The 19,858-nt window shown below is 52.1% G+C and overlaps 2 protein-coding genes across 2 annotated transcripts; one reads left to right on the top strand and one right to left on the bottom strand.

Annotated features, from left to right (window-relative positions):
• The first annotated feature begins 6,467 nt into the window (after nucleotides 1-6,467).
• Nucleotides 6,468-10,468, top strand: CHAC1 (ChaC glutathione specific gamma-glutamylcyclotransferase 1). The gene is made up of 3 exons (XM_028147496.2): nucleotides 6,468-6,805; nucleotides 7,213-7,248; nucleotides 7,610-10,468. Exons 1-3 carry the CDS (start codon nucleotides 6,587-6,589, stop codon nucleotides 8,009-8,011), a joined length of 657 nt encoding a protein of 218 aa, XP_028003297.1. The 5' UTR covers nucleotides 6,468-6,586; the 3' UTR covers nucleotides 8,012-10,468.
• A 1,111-nt stretch (nucleotides 10,469-11,579) lies between these two features.
• On the bottom strand, nucleotides 11,580-18,922 carry LOC129149042 (non-histone chromosomal protein HMG-17-like). Its single transcript, XM_054715634.1, has 2 exons — nucleotides 18,842-18,922; nucleotides 11,580-12,062 (listed from the first exon to the last, which is right to left on the bottom strand). The coding sequence occupies exons 1-2, from the start codon at nucleotides 18,920-18,922 to the stop codon at nucleotides 11,682-11,684; spliced, it is 462 nt and encodes a 153-aa protein (XP_054571609.1). The 3' UTR covers nucleotides 11,580-11,681.
• Nucleotides 18,923-19,858: the final 936 nt, after the last annotated feature.

Raw genomic sequence — 19,858 nt, 5'->3', positions numbered from 1 at the left:
CTACAGTAAAAACACCTCAAAACATTCAAAGACACAGAGGCTAAGTAGCATGTTATTACACAATGAGTAGGTTATCAACGAGATCAAGAAAGAAATCAAAAACTTCCTGGAAACAAATGAACATGAACACACAACAACCCAAAATCTCTGGGACACAGCCAAAGCAGTCCTGAGAGGGAAGTTCATATCACTACATGCTAACCTCGAAAAAAAAAAAGAAAAAGAAAAATTCACAATAAACTATTTAACCCTACAACTTAAAGAACTATAAAGAGAACAAGAAAAGCCCAGCCCTGACCGGTTTGGCTCAGTGGATAGAGCATCGGCCTGTGGACTCAAGGGTCTCAGGTTTGATTCCGGTCAAGGGCATGTACCTTGGTTGCGGGCACATCCCCAGTAGGGGGTGTGCAGGAGGCAGCTGATTGATGTTTCTCTCTCATCTATGTTTCTAACTCTCTCTCCTTCTCCCTCTCTGTAAAAAATCAATAAAATATTATTTTTAAAAAAAGAAAAGCCCAGAGTAATTAGGACAGAAATAAAGATAAGAGCAGAAATAAATGACATAGAGACTAACACACACACACACACACACACACACACACACACACACACACACACACAATCAATGAAACCAAGAGCTGGTTCTTTGAAAGGATATAAATAAGATTGATGAACCATTAGCCACACTCATCAAGAAACAGAGAGAGAGGACCCAAATAAATAAAATCGGAAACAAAAGTGGAGAAAGCAGTTCCCAGGGATGGAATACAGTGAATGCAGGATCTTGGGAGATGGTTTCCCTAATTTGTTGAATGTTGTTTTCTATCAATGGAGAATTGTCAAAAAGATTAAAACAGCACATTCCTTAACAGCACACTGTGGCTATGCCACAACCAGAAATAATCTATTGCTGCCCGATTCTCTAGAACTGCCTCCCTGACCTGGCTTGCCCTGGAAGTGGCATTTAGGGCTTTTACCATGCTACAAGCCAGCCAGGTCACTTCTACATTAAGGGAGCCTACCATTACCAGCATAACAAAAGTGGTTAAAGCAATATATTCAGCAGGGCTCCACAGGTGGAGATCATCACTGTAGTCCGGTGCCATGGCCGTGAGATGGACTCTTTTGGTTCGAACCCTGTGATGTTTCTGGGGCGTAAAGATGGTCAGTCACCCTAAGGAACAAGGGCCTCTGGTGGCTCAGCCTCTTTGTCCTGAGGGGCTAATTGAAGCTCAATCATGAAATTCCAGCAAAGCAGATTTTAAAAAAAAAAAGCCTATATGACCAATTGCTATTCTTGTTGTGTTCATGCAAACCATCAGGCCAAACTGAAACTAGACTTAATAAAGTAAATAAATTGTTCTTAATTTGGCTCTTTAATAAAAATGAGGGTGATTTTAGGGGGGAAATTGTGTTTCAGTAGACTCTGTAACACAAAGTGGTGAATGTTAGATTCAAAGCTTTATTTTTCACCTATGAATTGAACTAGATCCTGAATTTATCTCTAGCTTTTACCCCATTAACACTAAAATTTATAACACAGTTTGTCTCCACTAGTTACAAGCCCTACTCGTACTCAGGGCATACCATCACTAGACATCACTGCCACCTCCTTCCATGCCCAGGCCTCGTCGCCCTCTGACAGAGAACGAGGATCTCTTGGCTCTGAAAGAAAACATCCTCCTCAGCGTGAAGCAGCCGCAGAAGAGACCCTGCACCCATTTCCTCTAAAGCATTCAGCGCCAAGATACTTGAGGGGGGATATGGGAGGCAGTCAGACAGACATGAGCAAAATGAGGACAGTGGGCCAACCGGAGGAGAGATGGACAGGACCTTGAGACGCGCTTCTCACCACGCCAACTGCTCTGAAGCCGGCAATGGAGGAACCCACGCAGAGTGAACCTTTACATCTTGCCTAGTAGGAGTTGGGACGCCTATTGCTAATATATAGAATTGTTCCATTCATTTTGGGAAGAAAGTCACACACTGGAACCTTTATGTGTTGGGACCCACTGTTTGGGAAAAGGATGCAGGGATGTTTTCTCTAAAGGTTGCTGCTGTAGCTTCCTGTGGTGAATGTCTGACTTGTACTGGGTGTTCTAGTTATTGTCTTTAAGTATCTAATAACTACAATATGAACTCTTCTGATAATTTCACCCTCCCTTATAGTAATGGACATACTAAGCTGCTGGCTGGGTGGTTTCTGATATGTGGCTCTGCTCTAAATAAAATGGAAAGTGAAAAGGCTAAAATAAAAATAATAAGGAGCCAGCATGTATTGAGTGCTCCCATACAGCAGGTGATGGTTAAGGCGTTATTCTTTCAAACCTCATCAGAGCCTACAAGGTAGGTACTATCATTCCCCATTTCACAGTTGAGGACCAGGGACTGTTCCAGGAGTCATCCAGATGATAAATGGTGGAGTAAGGCTCAAATCTGGGCAAGCTGGCCCTGGCTGGTTTGGCTCAGTGGATAGAGCAGAGGACTGCGGACTGGAAGGTCCCAGGTTCGATCCTGGGTTGGGGGCACATGCCTGGATTGCAGGCTCCATCCTCAGTTGGGGGCGTGCAGGAGGCAGCTGATCCATGATTCTCTTTCATCATTGATGTTTCTATCTCTCCCTCCCTCTCAGAAATCAATAAATTTTTTTTTTTTTTTTAAATCTGGGCAAGCTTGGCTGAGAGGTTTTTCACCCTTCTGGAATCAGCAGCTTTATAAAGCAATTTTACCATTTAGCATAAATTAGCATGATCCCCTAGCTCCTAACACACACCCTTCCTTTGTTTCAGATAACACCAGGAGTTGATTGCAGTGACTGGAATGAGAAGTGAGAAGGAAGAGATCATAAGGGAATGAGAAATGACTGCCTGAAGGGGAATAATAGGGAAAGATTAATTCGGGAAAGGCCCAAAAAAGAAGCCACCACGTGCACATCATGTGTGACTCTTCAAGGTGAAGGTGATGCTCTCTCATCACCTTTCATGAGCTGGAGCTTCTGTGGGCTTGACATCTGCAGCCCCTTCCTGAGGGGAGTTTGGGAGAAAGGATGGAATGGTTGCTGCAGATGTTAAAGAGGAACCAGCTGAGTGGGTGGTTTACTGCAGAGGAGTGTCCCACTCGGAGGAAAAGAAACTGATGTTGCTGGTAAGAATAAGCCAGGAATGGGAACAAGACATGTTCCTGGGAAGGTGGCCTAGACCCCTAGGCCAACTTTTGTGGGGATTCCTATTTTGAGAGGGTCAAGGGTGAATCTGTGTCTTACAGGATTCCTCCTTCTCTAAACCCCAGGGTGCCCTGGCCCTTTCCAAGTAAGAGCTTCCCTTCTACCTACTTTTGTGGGAAATCTTCCAAGAGCCAGCACTGGGTTGATTCCCCTGGGCCTTCAAAGATGAAGTCTGCCCTAAGGGAGCGCTCAGGTTCCTGGGAGGCAGAATGTCAAATGCTTATCAGCAAGGAGGCTCTGGGGTTGGACTCCCTGTCTTCAGCCCCAGGTTCCGCCACTTGCTGTGTCACCACAAGTAGATTACCCAACTTTTCTGTGCCCCAGGTTGCCCATCTGTGAAATTATATTCATCTCACAAAGTAGTGAAGTTTGTAATTAGAATAGGTGTAAAAGCATTTAGCTAACTGTCTAGCTCAAGGTAAACTTGAGATAAAGGATTGTTTCTGTTACAAGCATGAAGTGGAGGGCACAAAAATATAAACAAAAGTGAGGTAAGGGGATGTGGAAACACAGAGGAGGGAGTGCCAACTCCGCCTGGAGCAGGAGTTCACTAAAGGAGTTATTAAAACCTGGGGCCTTGGTCCTGGGGGGAGGGGTTCTCAGAATGGGCATCTTGAATATGTTTCCCCGGTGATCCTGCTATGCTATCTGCCCCTTAGCTACCAGAAAACCATTAACTATACTTCTTTTTTTTTAATCCTCACCCGAGGTTATTTTTTCTATTGATTTTTTTAGAGAGAGTGAAAGGGAGGGGAAGAGAGAGAGAAACATCAATGTGGGAGAGACACATTGACTGGTTGCCACCTACACGAGCCCTAACCGAGGTACATGCCCTTGACCGGAATCGAACCTTGGACCCTTCAGTCTTCGGGTCAACACTCCATCCACTGAGCCAAACTGGCTAGGGCTAATTTCGCTTCTTTCAAAGGAACATTTCTATTATTAAAAAGTCCACTTCATAAGCCTTGGAAATTAGGAAAAAGCATCACCCATAATCCCAATATCACAACACATTCATCATTAGCACATGGTGCCCCCCATTTTTTCCTCATGCATCTTATTTTTGTTGTTTTAATAGTTTTAATAATGGTGCATGTGATAGTCATATTTTGCATTTTTGCCTTACTATGCAATCATAGGCATTATTAGTATGTTGTTTTCATAATGGATTTTTATTTTGATTTTTAACTTTTTTTTCTTAAATAGAAGTAGCTTTTGTTCTCTTTTTAAAAAAAATCCCAGACAATCTGAACTAGAATAAATAGAAAGCACAGCTGGAGGGGGCTGATGGGGGGGAAAGGGGACATATGTAATACTTTCAACAGTAAAGATAAAAAAAATAATAATAATAAAAAAAAGAAAGTACAAATCTCACATAGTCCTACTGCTTAGACATAATCATTGACCATGTTTATGTGTCCTTCCAGATTTTTTCTAAGCAAAGAAACATATACAGACTTTCTACATTTAAAGAGTTATATTAGGTGATGGTTTCTAATGACTGCACAGATTTATTTTTATTTATATCAAATCTATGTAACTAATAACCTATTGTTGGATATTTGTTTTGTGTGTGTGTTTGTGTGTTTCTCTACCATGTGAATTGACCATAATTTACTTAAACATTTAGCTATTTTTAGATATTTAAGTAGTTTTCGTCTTTTGTTTTTGCTATAATTAATAACAATGCTTTGAAAAATCTTCAGGCATATGGCTTTCCCCATATTTTGAATAATTTCCTGGAGTGGAAGTATTGGGTCAAAGGGCAGGGACATTTTATGATTCTTTGATTTGTATCACCAAGCTGCTTTTTCAAAGGGTTGTTTGTGCCTATCCAGATCCTTCCAGCAAAGTGCTGGCACCAGTTTCCCACCACCCATCCCACAACCCAAAGCGGGTAGATGGGCGGGGAGGGGAGGGGAGGTAGTCTCCCTAAGAAGCTAGCAGCTTCTAAAGGGGACAGGATAGAGAGCAGAGAGAGTGAATATGAGGAATAGAGGGAAAGAGAAAGGAAAAGAAAAAACCATTTTGCCTGTAATTTTTTCCAACTGGATAAGTAATTCATGCTCCTTGTAAAAACCCAAACTTTTCCATAAATGTCTACATTTAATATTGAAAGTCCTCCTCTGATGACAAGCTCTACTAACAGTTTAGGTATATTCTTGCAGGGTTTGTTTGTTTGTTTGTTTGTTTTTACAAACATTAATGTATAACTTGTTTTGTTTTAAAAGAACTAGCTTCATACTATACACACTATAGTGCAACATCCCTACTGGAGAAAATATCTTACACACCTTTGGCATGATTACTTTAAGTGTGCAGACCATTTTTTGTTTGGTACCAAACCAGATTAGAATGAGAAACAATACTGTCCATTTCCCCTGCCAGAGGAGAGGGCTCACCCCAGACCTCGTCAGCACTCTCCTGTGAAGGACAGGCCTTCCGCTGTCCGCCCAACAACGCCAACGTGACCGCGGCAGTTCCAAGGACTCTGGCTCTTCCCCAGTCTCCGCGGGCTCAGGGGGTCCCACTCCTTCCTGGGGGCGTAGCCCTCACGTGAGGCCGCAAGCTTTGGGCGCCTGGCTGATTCACCCTCTGCAGAACCCCTTGTCAGCCCCGTGACTCAGTTTCTCCATTTGCTCACGCGGGCCTACAGCGTGAAACACCAGCGCAGAATGCGGAAAGGGCCTCCGACGGCTTCTCTCGAGTGCGTGCTCCCGGGCGGAGCCCCAGAGACAGGCATCTATGCCGCCCAGAGCGCTCCCTGGGGCCGTGCCCTGCCCTGGCCCCGGTGAGTCCGTGCTGCCTGGGGTAGCCGTGCTCGGCCACGTGCATCTGCAGGGCTGGGGGGGAGATACCCTCTTGGGACCCGCCCGCCCTGGTGCATGAAGGGCCCAGGCCACGGAGAGGTGGCCGGGGAGACGACCGGTGCCCATGCTCGCCACCCGGCGCCTGACGCAATCCGAGGCGCCCTTGCTGCACGCCAGGGCTGGGGAAACCTCCCTCGCCGTTGCATCACTCCTGACAGGTTTGCTGCGGAGATGGAGCCGAACCAATCAGCGGGCGCGATGGGGCGGGGGCAGGCCGCTCAGTGACCCACTCACAGGGCGGAGCGGTTAACCGGTCAGCAAAACCCAAAGGTAATTGGCCCAAAATGGGACTTGCCCCGCCCCAATCACCGCGGCAGCTGGCGGCGGTGGGCGGTGCCTGCCAACCGGAGGGTTTAAAAGGGGCCTGGGCAGGGGCTGCGCAGCCGGAGCGACTGAGCGGTGCCAGGCCAGGTGTGCGCGTCCGTCGGTCCCTCCGCGCCCGCGCCGAAGACCTGCCCGGAGGACGCCCGGGCCCGTCCCTGCGCCCGGCACCATGAAGCAGGCATCCGCAGCCCAGGACCCCTCGCCCGCCTCGCCGCCTGCGCAGCCCCCGCGGGGCGATGGCGACCCCCAGGCGCTGTGGATCTTCGGGTACGGCTCCCTGGTGTGGAGGCCCGACTTCGCCTACAGCGACAGCCGCGTGGGCTTCGTGCGCGGCTACAGCCGCCGGTTCTGGCAGGGAGACACCTTCCATCGGGGCAGCGACAAGATGGTGAGCATGCAGCCATGCCCCGGGGACAGGGATGGGGTCGGGCAGGAGAGGGGGCGCCGGCATGCCCAGGGCTCTGTGGGCAGACGGACTCCTTGCTGATGGGGGACATAGGTAAACCAATGCGGGGGGCGGAGAGGGGGGGGGAGTTGTGGCTTAAATTTGTGTGCCCAGCGGGTCACTGTGCGATGCCTGGAGCCTGTGATCCTGAGTTGTTGATGAATATTTCTGATTGTCAGTCTGGGGCACTGCCATGTGTCTGTTTCTCTTGCATCCATGCATCACTCCCTCCACTCTCCCCTGGGTGAGTGTGCTCTCTGAGGCCTGTGCTGGCAGAGTTGATAAGTCCTCTGGCACGGATGGCAGAGCTTTCTAACTTGTCTCTTTCGAAATTTTTTCTTCCTTCCTAGCCTGGCCGAGTGGTGACCCTTCTCGAAGACCATGAGGTAAGTGCCTGAGTGAATGAAGAGAGGGACCCTGGGGCCAGGCATGGAGGGGTGCCAACAGCCGGTTTGGGAGTCCTTGGCTGCAGATTAGGGTAGATGTCCTTCCGGCAGAAGAAAAGGGTGGTCTCGTTCTGTGCGTGGCACAGGGACTTCCTGTTGAAGCCTGAAACGCACATTCCTGACCAGCTTACAGGTGATACCTTGTTAATCTGGTTAAGGAAGGGAGGGGAGCTTGGTGCAGATATTGCTGCTGGGTGGCTCCGCACGCAGCCCTCCTCCCACCTCCCTTAGAGAGCAGAGCCCTGGGGTGGGACCCGCCGGGAGCTGTGGTGACTGACCCCTACGCCCTGTTTCCTCCTAGGGCTGCACTTGGGGCGTGGCATACCAGGTGCGAGATGAGCAGGTGAGCGAGGCTCTGAAGTACCTGAACGTGCGGGAAGCAGAGCTCGGTGGCTATGATACCAAGGAGGTCACCTTCTACCCCCAAGATACCCCTGACCAACCACTCAAGGCATTGGCCTATGTGGCCACCCCACAGAACCCTGGTTACTTGGGCCCTGCCCCGGAGGAGGCCATTGCCACACAGATCCTGGCCTGCCACGGCTTCTCCGGCCACAACCTTGAGTACTTGCTGCGCCTGGCAGACTTCATGCAGCTCTGTGGGCCCCAGGCCCAGGACGAGCACCTGGCAGCCATCGTGGACGCTGTGGGCGCCATGCTGCCCTGCTTCTGCCCCACCAAGCAGGCGCTGGCACTGGTCTGAGGGGCTGAGCCCCTGCAGGGAGTGCCCACATGGACATGGGGGCCAGGTCCCCACGCCTGTGCACACAGACAGACTTGATACAGCTGGAGCCCACCAAGAGGGCAGCCAGGGCTCCTCTCCCTAAGCCCCTGCCTGTCCATCCGTCTCCAGCTCTCTCCTGCCTGCCATTGACTCACTACTTGAAACTATTTATTGCACCATGTTGGTGTGATGGGCAGGGTGGGGGGCCTGCCCTGGACACATGGGCCCTGCTGAGCGGTGCCCACCCCAGATACCTGACCAGATTCCCCTCAGTGCTGCTGCTAACCCCACACCATCCAGGCCTCCCCCTCTAACTCCCTAATCCCAAACCATCCCCTAGCCCCAGAAATGCCACCTGCTCGTAAGGGACAGGAGGGAGTGAGGGGAGGGGCCCTAAAGGGACTGAGCCCCCTTTCAGCCCTGTTCATCGCCCAGGTCCCCAGGGCAAAGCTAGATCTGGAGCCCATAGCTGCTGAGGCTGGGCCTGGACCTCTCACCCACTTGTCTTTGTTCTCCTGTCCTGTATGTCTGTCTGTGCAGTTCTATCTGTCTGTCTGTTTATTCCTGGGAAATGGATCACTAGGCTCTGGTGCCATCCCATCTGTCCCATACTATTACCCATAAACTGATGTCCTATCACCTGTGCTGGCTGGAATGTGGTTCTTCAGATGGGGGTTGGGGTGAGTGAGGTGGTGAAGCCCTGGATGCCTTATGAAGAAGGGAAAGGGCTCCCCCTTTGTCTCCATCTCCTCCCAGGGAGCAGGCAGCTCAGCAGGCAGGGCTGTCAGGTTACACACTCCCGCGGGCACCATGCAGGTCTCAGTGCACACCAACAGCACCACCGAGTCCTGCAGAATTCCGCCTGTGCGGCTGGACTTGGCAGCTCCGTGAGCAGTGGTCTTGCCACTGACCTGGTACCCTATGTCTCCTGCCCCAAGAGGCTCTGGTAGACCAGGTCTTTCTCTTCCTAATAGTGAGGCTGATCTCTGGCTTCCTGCTACCGGAGCATGTGGGTTAGGGTAGGGTCCTGCCAACTTCTGGGCTAATGCTGACAGTGAAGACCCGTGGCCCTTGGACTTCTGAGGTCCAGGTGCTCACTGTTGCCTCCTCTGGGGTATGGGTTGTACCTTCTCTCTTACCCTGACCCACCAGGACTCTCCCACAATGGAATGAGTTGCTGGGGTACCCTCGGGGCTACTGCTTATTCACCCATGCCTGCCCCCGGCTGCTACTCCACCCTGACTGCCGAACGCAAACGCTGGTCCCAACCTCTCAGCCTGATCCTGGGCTCCTCAACTGGGCATGGCCCCTCGGTGGGCTCAGCCTCTGCTCCTGGACCTGCAGAATGGGTGCAGGGCCCAGGGGACGGCTTTAACATCAGAAGAGCTTGGCTCCAAAACAAAAGAGAGCCTGGCTCCGACCCAGCCCCTTCCCTCACTGGCCCAGGGACCGCCAGGAAGGTAGTCCGCCTCCTGAGCACTGGTTCACGCTGGGATGCTGAGCGTATGTGCTGCTGCTGCCCCTGTGGCTGGTCTGGACTCTGGGTGTCCCCAGCAGGGTCCGCTCCAACCACGTTGAGTAGTGTTGGGCCTGGGGAGTGTGCCCATGTGTTGGCAGCCTCATGTCTTGGCCACTGATGGGGAAAGTGTGGAGTCCAGTCCGACTCTCCTGGGAGCTCAGGGCTTCACAGCAGGAGGAGGCAGGGGGTGGCAGGGAGCCCTGGGTGTCTGCCTCCTGTGCCCTGGTGCGACCGGGCGGCCAGTCTGGGTACTCAGAGCAGAGCCTTACTCTATGCCAAATGGGGGTGGGGAGGACTGCGTGGCAGCTGCACATGGGTTCGGATTCTTCAACCTGTGCATTTAGCAAGTATTTACTAAGCTGCTACAGGACAGGCACTGATCTAGTGAGGGGGTGGGGCGGGGGGAACAACAGTGAAGAAATCCTCCTCCTCAAGGAACTCCGAGCCTGGAAACTGAATGGTGACGGTTCAGCATGAAATGGGCTGTGATGGGAGGAGACTAGGTGCTCAGCTTAGAAAGGCTCCTGCCCGGAGGGGTGGTCGGGAAGACGTCCTGGGGAGGGAACGATGGGTCCGAGCCCTGAGCCTGAGAAGGGTCTTCCGTGAGCAGAGGCAGGGAACAGCCCGTGCCAGAGAGGGAAGCACGGTCCGACCAGCTGGGACAGTGGTGTGGCCAAGGGGACAGGGGGCTGGGCAGGGGGCAGGACTGCATCCGCATCCTGCTGGCCAGGCTGGTGAGCTGTGCTGTGTCACCTTAAGAGGACCCGGCCCCGAGCAGGTCTGCCTCGGGCCGCCCAGTGTGTGTGGGTTCTTGACTTGGTGCAGGAGACATTTCACACGTGTCCAGGTGACTTTTATTAAAACTGAGGACAGTGATACAAGGAAGGGCCTAGGCCAGTGGTCGGCAAACCGCGGCTCGCGAGCCACATGCGTCTCTTTGCCCCCCCCCCCGCTTTTTTTTTAACTTTATTTTTTAATTTTATTTTTATAATTATAAGCATTTATTAAAATGCACTTCATTTTCAAAATTGAGCTATCAGCAGTTAAAGTGTTTATACATTTTTTTCTTTTCTTTTTTTTATTAAGGTATTATATGTGTACATATCTTACCATTGTCCGCCCCACCCCACACCCATACATGCCCTCACCCCCCAGAGTTTTGCATCCTTTGGTTATGCTTATATGCATGCATACAAGTCCTTCGGTTGATCTCTTATCTCCCCCACCTCTCCCTAACCTTCCCCCTGTAATTTGACAGTCTGTTTGATGCTTTACTGTCTCTGTATCTATCTTTTTTTTTTTTTTTTTTTTCAAACTGTATCCAGCTTTATTAAAGATACTTTTCATAAACAATCATGGTATTTCAGGCAGGACATGGGCAGACAATCGTTAACAGTATACAACAATTTTCAAACTCCCTTCTTCAATGAACTACCAAAATCAGAAAGCCACTATAAAACCCAATGAAGTCTTAATCTGATGCTCTGAACAGGGAAAGTTTAGAGTGAGGGTTGACATTTCACATTAAGCATGTTGTTTAACAACTTTTCACAAGCCGACCCTGACTTTCAGGAAATGAAATGAAAATGGCAGAGAATATCAATCTGTAGATCCACAATCTAAAAAGGAACTGCTGCTCTTTTGAGGAATGCCATCTCAATGGTGACACTGGAAAGTCCAGATCGCCCAACATACTGGAAATCAATTTTTTGGGGTCAGGTCCCAATAGGTCTCTGGGCTTAAGACAGCCAAAGTCTATGCTTAAAGTGGAGAGGGAGAAAAGGACATAAAAACGAATTTTAGTTTTCCCACACGACAAAGTGTTTGTGCCAAGATGGCTAATGTGTGTCAACATCAAGAGATCCCTCCTCCCAGGAACCAAGAGGAAATTTCTCAAAACTAGAAGGGAAAGGTATTTCCCCCCATGTCAGTCCAGCTTTGGAGACATTCTATTAGTACTATATGTCCTTCCCCCCAAAAATAACAATGAAGTGTTCTGTGTGCTAACAACATAGCTTAAAAAAAGAAAAAGGTAAAACAAAATTCTGCATTTTTATAAAACTTGATAAAAAATAGTATTTCAAACTGTACAGTCACCAGAAATACACAGTTATCAAAAATGCACACACTTCACCTGGCATCTCCAGCACCTTCAGCTTTCTGTGCCTGGTCTGTTTTGGCATCTCCATTTTCTGCCGGATTATTCCCATCTTTGCCAGCATCAGCTTTCCCCTTTTTCCCTTTCGGTACCTTCTCTCCCTTCTTTGCAGGGGCCTTTTTAGGCTTGGGCTCCGGCTTTGGAGGAGCAGGTTTAGCTGATAACCTGGCAGATCTTCTCTGTGGTTCGTCCTTCACCTTGGCTTTATCTCCTTTAGCATCCCCTTCAGCCTTTCTCTTGGGCCTGATGGCGATGGTGGCGGGACGTCCGAGCGGGACGCAGGGATGCAGCAGCGCGCGGGCCTTGCTCGGTCCGGGGGTCGATCTCGTCTCCTCACACTGCTCTATATCTATCTTTTTGTTTATCAGTTTATAATGTTCTTTATTATCCATAAATGGGTGAGATCATGTGGTATTTTTCTTTCATTGACTGGCTTATTTCACTTAGCATAATGTTCTCCAATCTTTGGCCTCTTGAGTGTGGCTCTTCCACAAAATACCATGGCCTGGGCGAGTCTATTTTGAAGGAGTGGCGTTAGAAGAAGTTTAAGTTTAAAAAATTTGGCTCTCAAAAGAAATTTTAATCGTTGTTCTGTTGATATTTGGCTCTGTTGACTAATGAGTTTGCCGAGTAAATTTCTTTTGAGAGCCAAATTTTTTAAATTTAAACTTCTTCTAACGCCACTTTTTCAAAATAGACTCGCCCAGGCCGTGGTATTTTGTGGAAGAGCCACACTCAAGGGGCCAAAGAGCCGCATGTGGCTCACGAGCCGCAGTTTGCCAACCTCGGCCTAGGTCAGTGGTCGGCAAACCACGGCTCGCAAGCCACATGCGGCTCTTTGGCCCCTTGAGTGTTCTAACGCCACTTCTTCAAAATAGACTCGCCCAGGCCGCAAACCGACCTCTGCGCATGGGCCACGAAGTTTCAATCGCACGTGCGCGCCCGCCCGTGGTATTTTGTGGAAGAGCCACACTCAAGGGGCCAAAGAGCCGCATGTGGCTCGAGAGCTGCGGTTTGCCGACCACTGGCCTAGGCCCTAGGGTAACAGGAGAGGGGCCAGGTGGAGAAATGAGCATAAGCTGGGCTGCTTTGTATTCCTTTAAGTTCATTTGTCCTTGAGTGTGGCTGGCAAATGGCATTAATTGGGTTTCTGCTATCTATCTCCCTGAGTGGGGTGATTTAAGCTACTAGGTGTACCGGTTAATAGTACGGATTTTGTAATCAAAGAAAACACCATAATTTCAAGAGAAACATCAAAAGTGCTTGATTCAAAGTAATATCTATCGCTAGCTACACATTTCTCCCATCTTTCAGGTAATTTGTGGATACTGTCCCAATAGAACTTTTCTTGTTTTGAGGCAAACCATTCAGAGACCCAATTTTCCACTTCTTCGTACGTTTTGAAGTGCTGCTCAGAAAGTGTGTGTGCCATCGATCAGAACAAGTGCTAATCTGAAGGAGCAAGGTCTGGTGAATACAGCAGGTGGGTTAATACTTCCCAGGTGAGATATTTTAACATGTCTTTAACTGGTTTTGAAGTGTGTGATGGCGCGTCATCATGAAGCAAAATTACTTTACCATGTCATCTGGAACATTCTGGTCATTTCACGATCAAATTGATTATTTGTTGTCAGTAGCGATCAGTATTAATGGTTTCACCTGGTTTTAGAAGCTCATAATACACCACACCTTCCTGATCCCACCAAACACAGAGCATTGTCTTCTTTCTGAAGCGATTTGGCCTTGCCGTCGATGTTGATGGTTGACCTGGATCAACCCATGATTTTGTGCGTTTGGGATTCTCAAAATAAATCCACTTTTCATCGCCAGTCACAATTCGATGCAAAAACGACTTTCTTTCATGCCGTTAAAGCAACATTTTACTGATGACTTTTCGGTTTTCCATTTGTCTTTCGTTCAATTGATGTGCCACCCATTTTCCTTCCTTTAAAATCTTTGCCATTGCTTGTAAACGATCGGAAATTGTTTGCTGAGCAATGTTTAATCTTTCTGCAAGTTGTTTTTGAGTTTGACATGCATCTTCATCCAATAATGCTTGTAATTGGTCTTCAAACTTTTTTGGTTGACCTGGACGTCTTTGTCTTTCACATCAAAATCATCACTTTTAAAGCGTTTAAACCAGAGTTCACAAGTATTTTGAGATGGAGCTTGTTCACCATAAGCTTCCCAAAGTATTCAGCAGGACTTTTCTTCAAAATAATGAATTAAAACTTCCCGCAAATGCTTTTTTTTTGGCACGAAATTTGACATTTTTAAGTATAAAAATATCTATGATGTTAATGCCTTCAGCAAATTTGACATATGAAGTTTTGAAGCTTGTTGTCAATACAACAAAATAGCATACATATTAAATCGCATATATATCAACATATGTGTAACTCCATCTATTGAAAAAAATCCGCATTATTAACTGGTACACCTAGTATTTACTCTCTGGTTGGAGAGAAGTAAAAACTATCTATATATATAAAAGCCTAAGCGACCATCCGACCGTTCGACCGTCCTACTGGTAGCTATGACACACAATGACCACCCGGGGCAGACGCTCCGCCGGTAGCTATGATGCTCACTGGCCACCAGGAGGCAGACGCTCAAAGCAGGAGCTGCCAAGCACCAGCGACTTTGCAGAGTGCCCTCTTGCACTCAGGAACCCCTTGGGGGATGTCAGACTGCCAGTTTCAACCTGATCCCCGCAGGCCAGCTGATTGATCCCACCTGCTGGAGGGGCCCTGCTCACTCTGCAGACGGCCTTTGACCTCCGGTGCCGCCCCAGGTGCAGCCGGCCAGAGAGGGACCATGGGAGGTTGGCTCCAGGGCGTGTCCAGCCTATCTTGCCCAGTCCCGCCCCGCTGGCCACCTTCCAATTAATTTCCTTTCAATGTGCACAAAACCGTGCATCAGGCTTCTAGTTTACTCTTAAGTCCTTGGTTACAGAAGACAGGATTTACTAGATGGCGGCAAACAGCTTGTTTAACTATTTGTCTTAGTTTCCCTAGTCCACTTGTCCTGGCTTACTGGTCTGTCTCATTGTGGAGTTGGCATTCCTCCTTCTGTGGATTCTGGGCAGGGAAGAGACTGCTTAAGAAGGAACACAGGCACCCTAGCCAGTTTGGCTCAGTGGATAGAGTGTTGGTCCAAGGACTGAAGGGTCCTGGGTTCTGTTCTGGTCAAGGGTACATATCTGGGTTGCAGCTGGGGAGTGTGTGGGAAGCAACCAATCGATGTGTCTCAACCAATTGATGTTTCTCTCTGTCTCTCCCCCTCCCTTGCACCCATTCTCTCTCTAAAAATCAATGGGAAAATCTGAGAGTTAACAACAACAAAAAATGAAGGAACAGCAGCTGCTGTGTCAGTTTGGAGGAGGAAGGCCCGAGGGAGGTCAGAGAGAGGTGAAGGTGGCCTGAGCTGAGGTGTGGCATGGACAGGAGGGTGGATTGGAGAGCAGGTTAAGGGGTGAGGTCGTCAGGACTGGGGTGATGAGAGTGAGGGAGAAAAGAGAGGGCCAGAGTTCAGAGTTGGAAAGGGCGGGAGGAGATCTGCCCCGTGTTAGAGTGGTTGAACTGGGGGTGCCGGTGAGGGGCAGTGTCCCCCACATCAATGTTTAGGAGGCAGCTGAACATATGGGTCTAGGACTGGGACTGGAGTTAGAGATGTGAAGCCATGCACATTCCGATGGTGTGTGAAGCCCTGGGAGTGGAGAGAAGAGAACAGGGCCTGGCCCCGCCCTGAGGCCCCCGCCCTGGTGACCCGAGTGAAGCAAGAACAGCTGGGAACAAGCAGATGGAGACGTGGAGGGGAATCAGGGGCCAGGGACATGTGCCAAGTTGCCAGGGACAAGCAGCACAGGAGTGTCCGTTGGATGAAACGCCGGGGCCCCCAGGAGCCTCCGTGAGAGCAACTTCAGAAACAGTGGTGAGAAGCCCAGCCTGGCCGTGCGGAGGGCTGGGGGCTCGGGCTGTCGCACGTCAGTGCCCAAGGACAGGTTGGGGAGGCAGTGGTCACAGGGAGAGTGTCCCTGAGGGCCAGCCCCCACTGCGTGGCTGGGGGACCACATGCCCCAGGTGCCGGGACCGGCCGTTTGCGCCTGTTGTCCTGGAGTCATTGTTACCTTCATTCTCAAGAGGACCAGGTCTGGACAGTCAGTTGCACGGTGGCTGTAGGGACTGGGACGGAGCAAGGCTGCTTTACCTGGGGTTGTCAGGGGGCGGACCGAAGCCCCTGACCAGTCCTGTCCTCTGTCCTCCTTGCCCTACATCTGGACCCTCACCCCCAGCCCAGCAGGCCACTCTCCTCTGCTACTCCCTTGTTGCCCTGGAAGAGTCCCCAGCCCCTGCCTTCACCCCTGCCCCCTGCCTTCACCCTGCCCCCTGCCTTCACCCCCGCCCCCTGCCTTCACCCCCGCCCCCTGCCTTCACCCCCGCCCCCTGCCTTCACCCCCGCCCCCTGCCTTCACCCCAGCCCCTGCCTTCACCCCCGCCCCCTGCCTTCACCCCCGCCCCCTGCCTTCACCCCTGCCCCCTGCCTTCGCCCCTGCCCCCTGCCTTCACCCCAGCCCCTGTCTTCACCCCTGCCTTCTGCCTTCACCCCAGCCCCTGCCTTCACCCCTGCCCCCTGCCTTCGCCCCCGCCCCCTGCCTTCACCCCCACCCCCTGCCTTCACCCCTGCCCCCTGCCTTCACCCCTGCCCCCTGCCTTCACCCTTGCCTGCCCCCCTGCCCCAGGCTTTCCTTGGGCTGAGGGAAAGGTGGACACATCCTGGGGCTCAGCCACAGAACTGCTCTCTGGCCCTTCCCTCCCCTCTCCCCCTGTGTCTGCTTTTTAGCAGAAACTCCCCACTTCACTCTCCCCCACTCGGCCCTTGAGTCCCTTCCTTGGCTCAGTTCTGGATCCTGCCCCTCCCTGGGCCCCCAGCCCCCCAGATGGTGGAGCCCAGGCTGAGCCCTCGCCTCCCCCAAGCTTTGCCACGGGGCCCAGCCTTCTTGGTCACACCTCCTCACACCTCCAGCGTGCTGCTTCCTGCACCCCTCTCACCACCACCCTAACACCCCCTCTTTCTCGGGGTGGTTGTCACGGCCTCCAATCCATCCTCCTCCCCCACTTTTGTGCCCTCCCTCGATGTCACTCCAATGGACAGGGCAGCTCCGGCCAGGACCCCGCACTGATGACCCCTGACAGCAGCAACTGGGGCCTCAGGGTGAGCTGCGGCTGGCCTGGGCCCTTGCTCTCTGTCCAGCCTCTCATCCCTCAGAGCCCCCCCCCACCCCACCCACCCCACCCCACCCCATCCCACGCAGCCTGCTGTCTCCTCCCACCTCAGGCTATTTTTGGCCACCAAGCCTTTGCTCCCATTGCTTTCCCCGCTCCCCCCAACTTTGCCCAAACTCTTCCACCCTCAGCGCCTCCAGACCCGCCGCCGCCCCGCCCCCAGCTGGCCGGCCCGCCTCTCCCCACCCCCTGTTCTGTGCGGAGCAAGTCCGTCCCCACTACACCGACCTTCCCCGCCGAGGGCAGGACCTGTGTGTCCCAGCACGTAGCACAGCGCAGGGGCCCCTCGGGCGCTCAGGGGACCCAAGGGAAGGGGGTCTAAGGAGTCACTCTCCGGAACGCAAGGCCTTGGACCCCGTGGACATTGCACTCGGAGCCCAGGAGAATGCCAGGCTGCCTCCGGGCTAACGCTCCCTCTGGATGTTTCCGTGCACAGCCCAGGCATGTGGGGCCCGGGCCGCTGGGGCAAGGGCAGGCCACCAGGAGTGGGCAGCCCCACGGGCACCTCACGGGGCAGCCCTGGCCCCCTCTCCCCCTCAGCCTGAGAGAGGCCAGGCCGGAACACACACCCAGGAAAGGCCTTTTGGCATATGTGGGGCGGGTCCCACCCGTGCTGGTCCTCCCCACCCGGGCACTGAGCTGGAGGGCTGTGTGCCTCTCTCCGGCCACAGCCTGAGGGTGTTGGTGATGGGGTGGTGGGGGGGGGGAGAAGGGAACAGTAACATATCACCTTTGGCTCCCCGCCCCCCTCCCCACAGTCAAAGCCTCCAGCCAGGCACAGCCTGTCCTGGGCCTAGTCACCTCTGTGCCCAGTCAGGAGGGTGGCAGGGGACCGGGAGTGTCCGACAGGCGGTGGCTCTGGCTGGGAGAGACGGTGAGTCCGTGTGGGTAAAAGCTGCTGACAAGCTGCTGACGTGGAGTGCCTGAGTCATCTGTCCACAGGAGGAGGCCCTCGCCCAGGGGGGTTCCCGCAGGAAGGGAGACCCAGTTCCTGCTCACACGCCACTTGCCCCGGAGAGGCATGATTTACAGCGAACAGATGGGAGCTGACCTGACTGGAGCCTACGGCGTGCCTGCGACGTGCAGGACGCATTCGTGCCTTGTCTCGCACCCTTTACTCCCTCATCCTAAAAGTTTCTGCCCTGCAGCCCAGCCGGGATAATTTATCACTTAGATTTCAGGGCTCAGCGGAGATGCCACCTCCTCCAGGAAGCCTCCCTGACCACCAAGGCCCCACATCTCTGACACCTGTGCTTTGCAGCCTTGATAGCACTGTGCTGCTAGAATGAAAGTCCACTCACTCAGCAAGAAGAGGCACTAGAGAGAGAAGGATGGGGGCTGTCTCCCCACATGAGGGCAGCAGTGGGGAGTAGGGGGGTGCAGGGGAGGGGAGGGGCCAGATTTACCATGACACCCCCACCCCAGATCTGCCAGAGCCTCATAACCCGCTCAGGACATTGAACTGCGGTTTAGTTGCAAAGAAAGAGCCCTGAGCTGAGATCCAGAGGGTCCAGTCTCTGTTTTTGTTTTTTAAATATGTTTTTATTTATTTTTTAGAGAGGAAGGAGAGGGTGGGAGAGAAAAACATGGGTGAGAGAGAAACATCATCGATCGGCTGCCTCCTGCACCTCCCCCCCCCCCCCCCCCCCCTCCCCCAGGGGATCAAGCTCACAACCCAGGCATGTGCCCTGACCGGGAATCGAACCAGCGGCCTCTTGGGTCCTGGGTCGATGCTCAACCACTGAGCCACACTGGCCTGGCCAGTCTCTGTTTTAAGCTCCTGGCACTTCTCCTCTCTCCGGGCCTCAAATGTAAAATGAAGAGCTTCCCCAAAAATCAGTTCTCACCCAATTCCGTCGATTCCTCTTTTCCAAGAGGGCCGTGGGCTTGGGGGTCAGAGGGACTGCGTTTGAGAGCCAGAGCTCCATGTGCCCTTGAGACCGCGGCCAGGCTATTTAATGTCTCTGATCTGCAATCTCTTCGTCTTTAAAGCAGCACTGATCATCTCAGCTGCCTCTCAGATTCTTGGGATTAGATGGGCTCTTGGTGAAGAACACTCTGTACACTTCAGAGCCCGATGTGAGTGCTGGTTATGATTATTCCACACTATTGTTTTTCACCAACACCGAATTAGTTACTCGAATAGCTCTAACCTCACCAGAGGGCTAGCTCCACCAGGCGGAGCCCGCACCCCCCTGTCCACTGCAGGCCCTTGGCACTCAGCACAGAGCCTGGCTTAGCTCAGGCCCTGAGAAAATATTTGCTAAACAAATAAGTGGATAAATGAATTGACTTGGATGAAGGACTACATGAATGAACTCCTCTCCATGAGCAGAGCACTGAGATCAAATCGGATTGACTGGGGTGGAGGGAGAAAGGGAAAGGGGAGGAGGCAGAGGAGGACGGGAGTACCCCCGGGCTCCCAGGCTCTGCCATGCTGGGGAGCGTGGGCAAAGAAAGGCCAGGGGGATGACAGAAGACCAGCTTGGGGCAGTGAGAGGAGCTGCTTCAAAATCTGCCTGGGCTGGGGCCTCACAGGGGCTCCTCCGTGGTCAGTGCCTTCTTCTGCCGCTCTCAGCCAGCAGGCTGGGAGAGGGAGGAGGAGGGAGGGCTGGAGCCAGGCCATTCTGGTTTGTTTACCAACAGCACAGTCGTCCGGGGTCGTGACACGGTGAGCGGCATCTGACCCGGCTAAATATATCTCCTCCGCTGGCTGGGCCTCACAGCCAGCCCCCGAAGGCCAGCGAAACACCGCTGATCCCTCTGCGCTGTGCCCCGGGCCTCCTCCTGACCCCAGGGCCCCGGGCCCCCAGGGAGCCAACGGCCAATGGGATCCAAAACAAATGCAATTCCTGGCTGAACCC

The sequence above is a fragment of the Eptesicus fuscus genome, chromosome 5 (genome assembly GCF_027574615.1).
Source record: "Eptesicus fuscus isolate TK198812 chromosome 5, DD_ASM_mEF_20220401, whole genome shotgun sequence".
NCBI lineage: Eukaryota > Metazoa > Chordata > Mammalia > Chiroptera > Vespertilionidae > Eptesicus > Eptesicus fuscus.
Note: the sequence above shows the minus strand (reverse complement) of the source record. Positions and strands in the feature narration are given on the sequence as shown.

Bases quoted from the DNA above. Each gene is read 5' to 3' on its own strand.
- CHAC1 (XM_028147496.2), top strand. From the start codon at position 6,587: ATGAAGCAGGCATCCGCAGCCCAGGACCCCTCGCCCGCCTCGCCGCCT. The intron at 6,806-7,212 runs GTGAGCATGCAG...CTTCCTTCCTAG, and splicing joins ATCGGGGCAGCGACAAGATG to CCTGGCCGAGTGGTGACCCT. The intron at 7,249-7,609 runs GTAAGTGCCTGA...GTTTCCTCCTAG, and splicing joins CCCTTCTCGAAGACCATGAG to GGCTGCACTTGGGGCGTGGC.
- LOC129149042 (XM_054715634.1), bottom strand. From the start codon at position 18,922: ATGGAGCTCTGGCTCTCAAACGCAGTCCCTCTGACCCCCAAGCCCACG. The intron at 12,063-18,841 runs GTGAGAACTGAT...ATAAACAAAAAG, and splicing joins AGAGGAATCGACGGAATTGG to ATAGATATAGAGCAGTGTGA.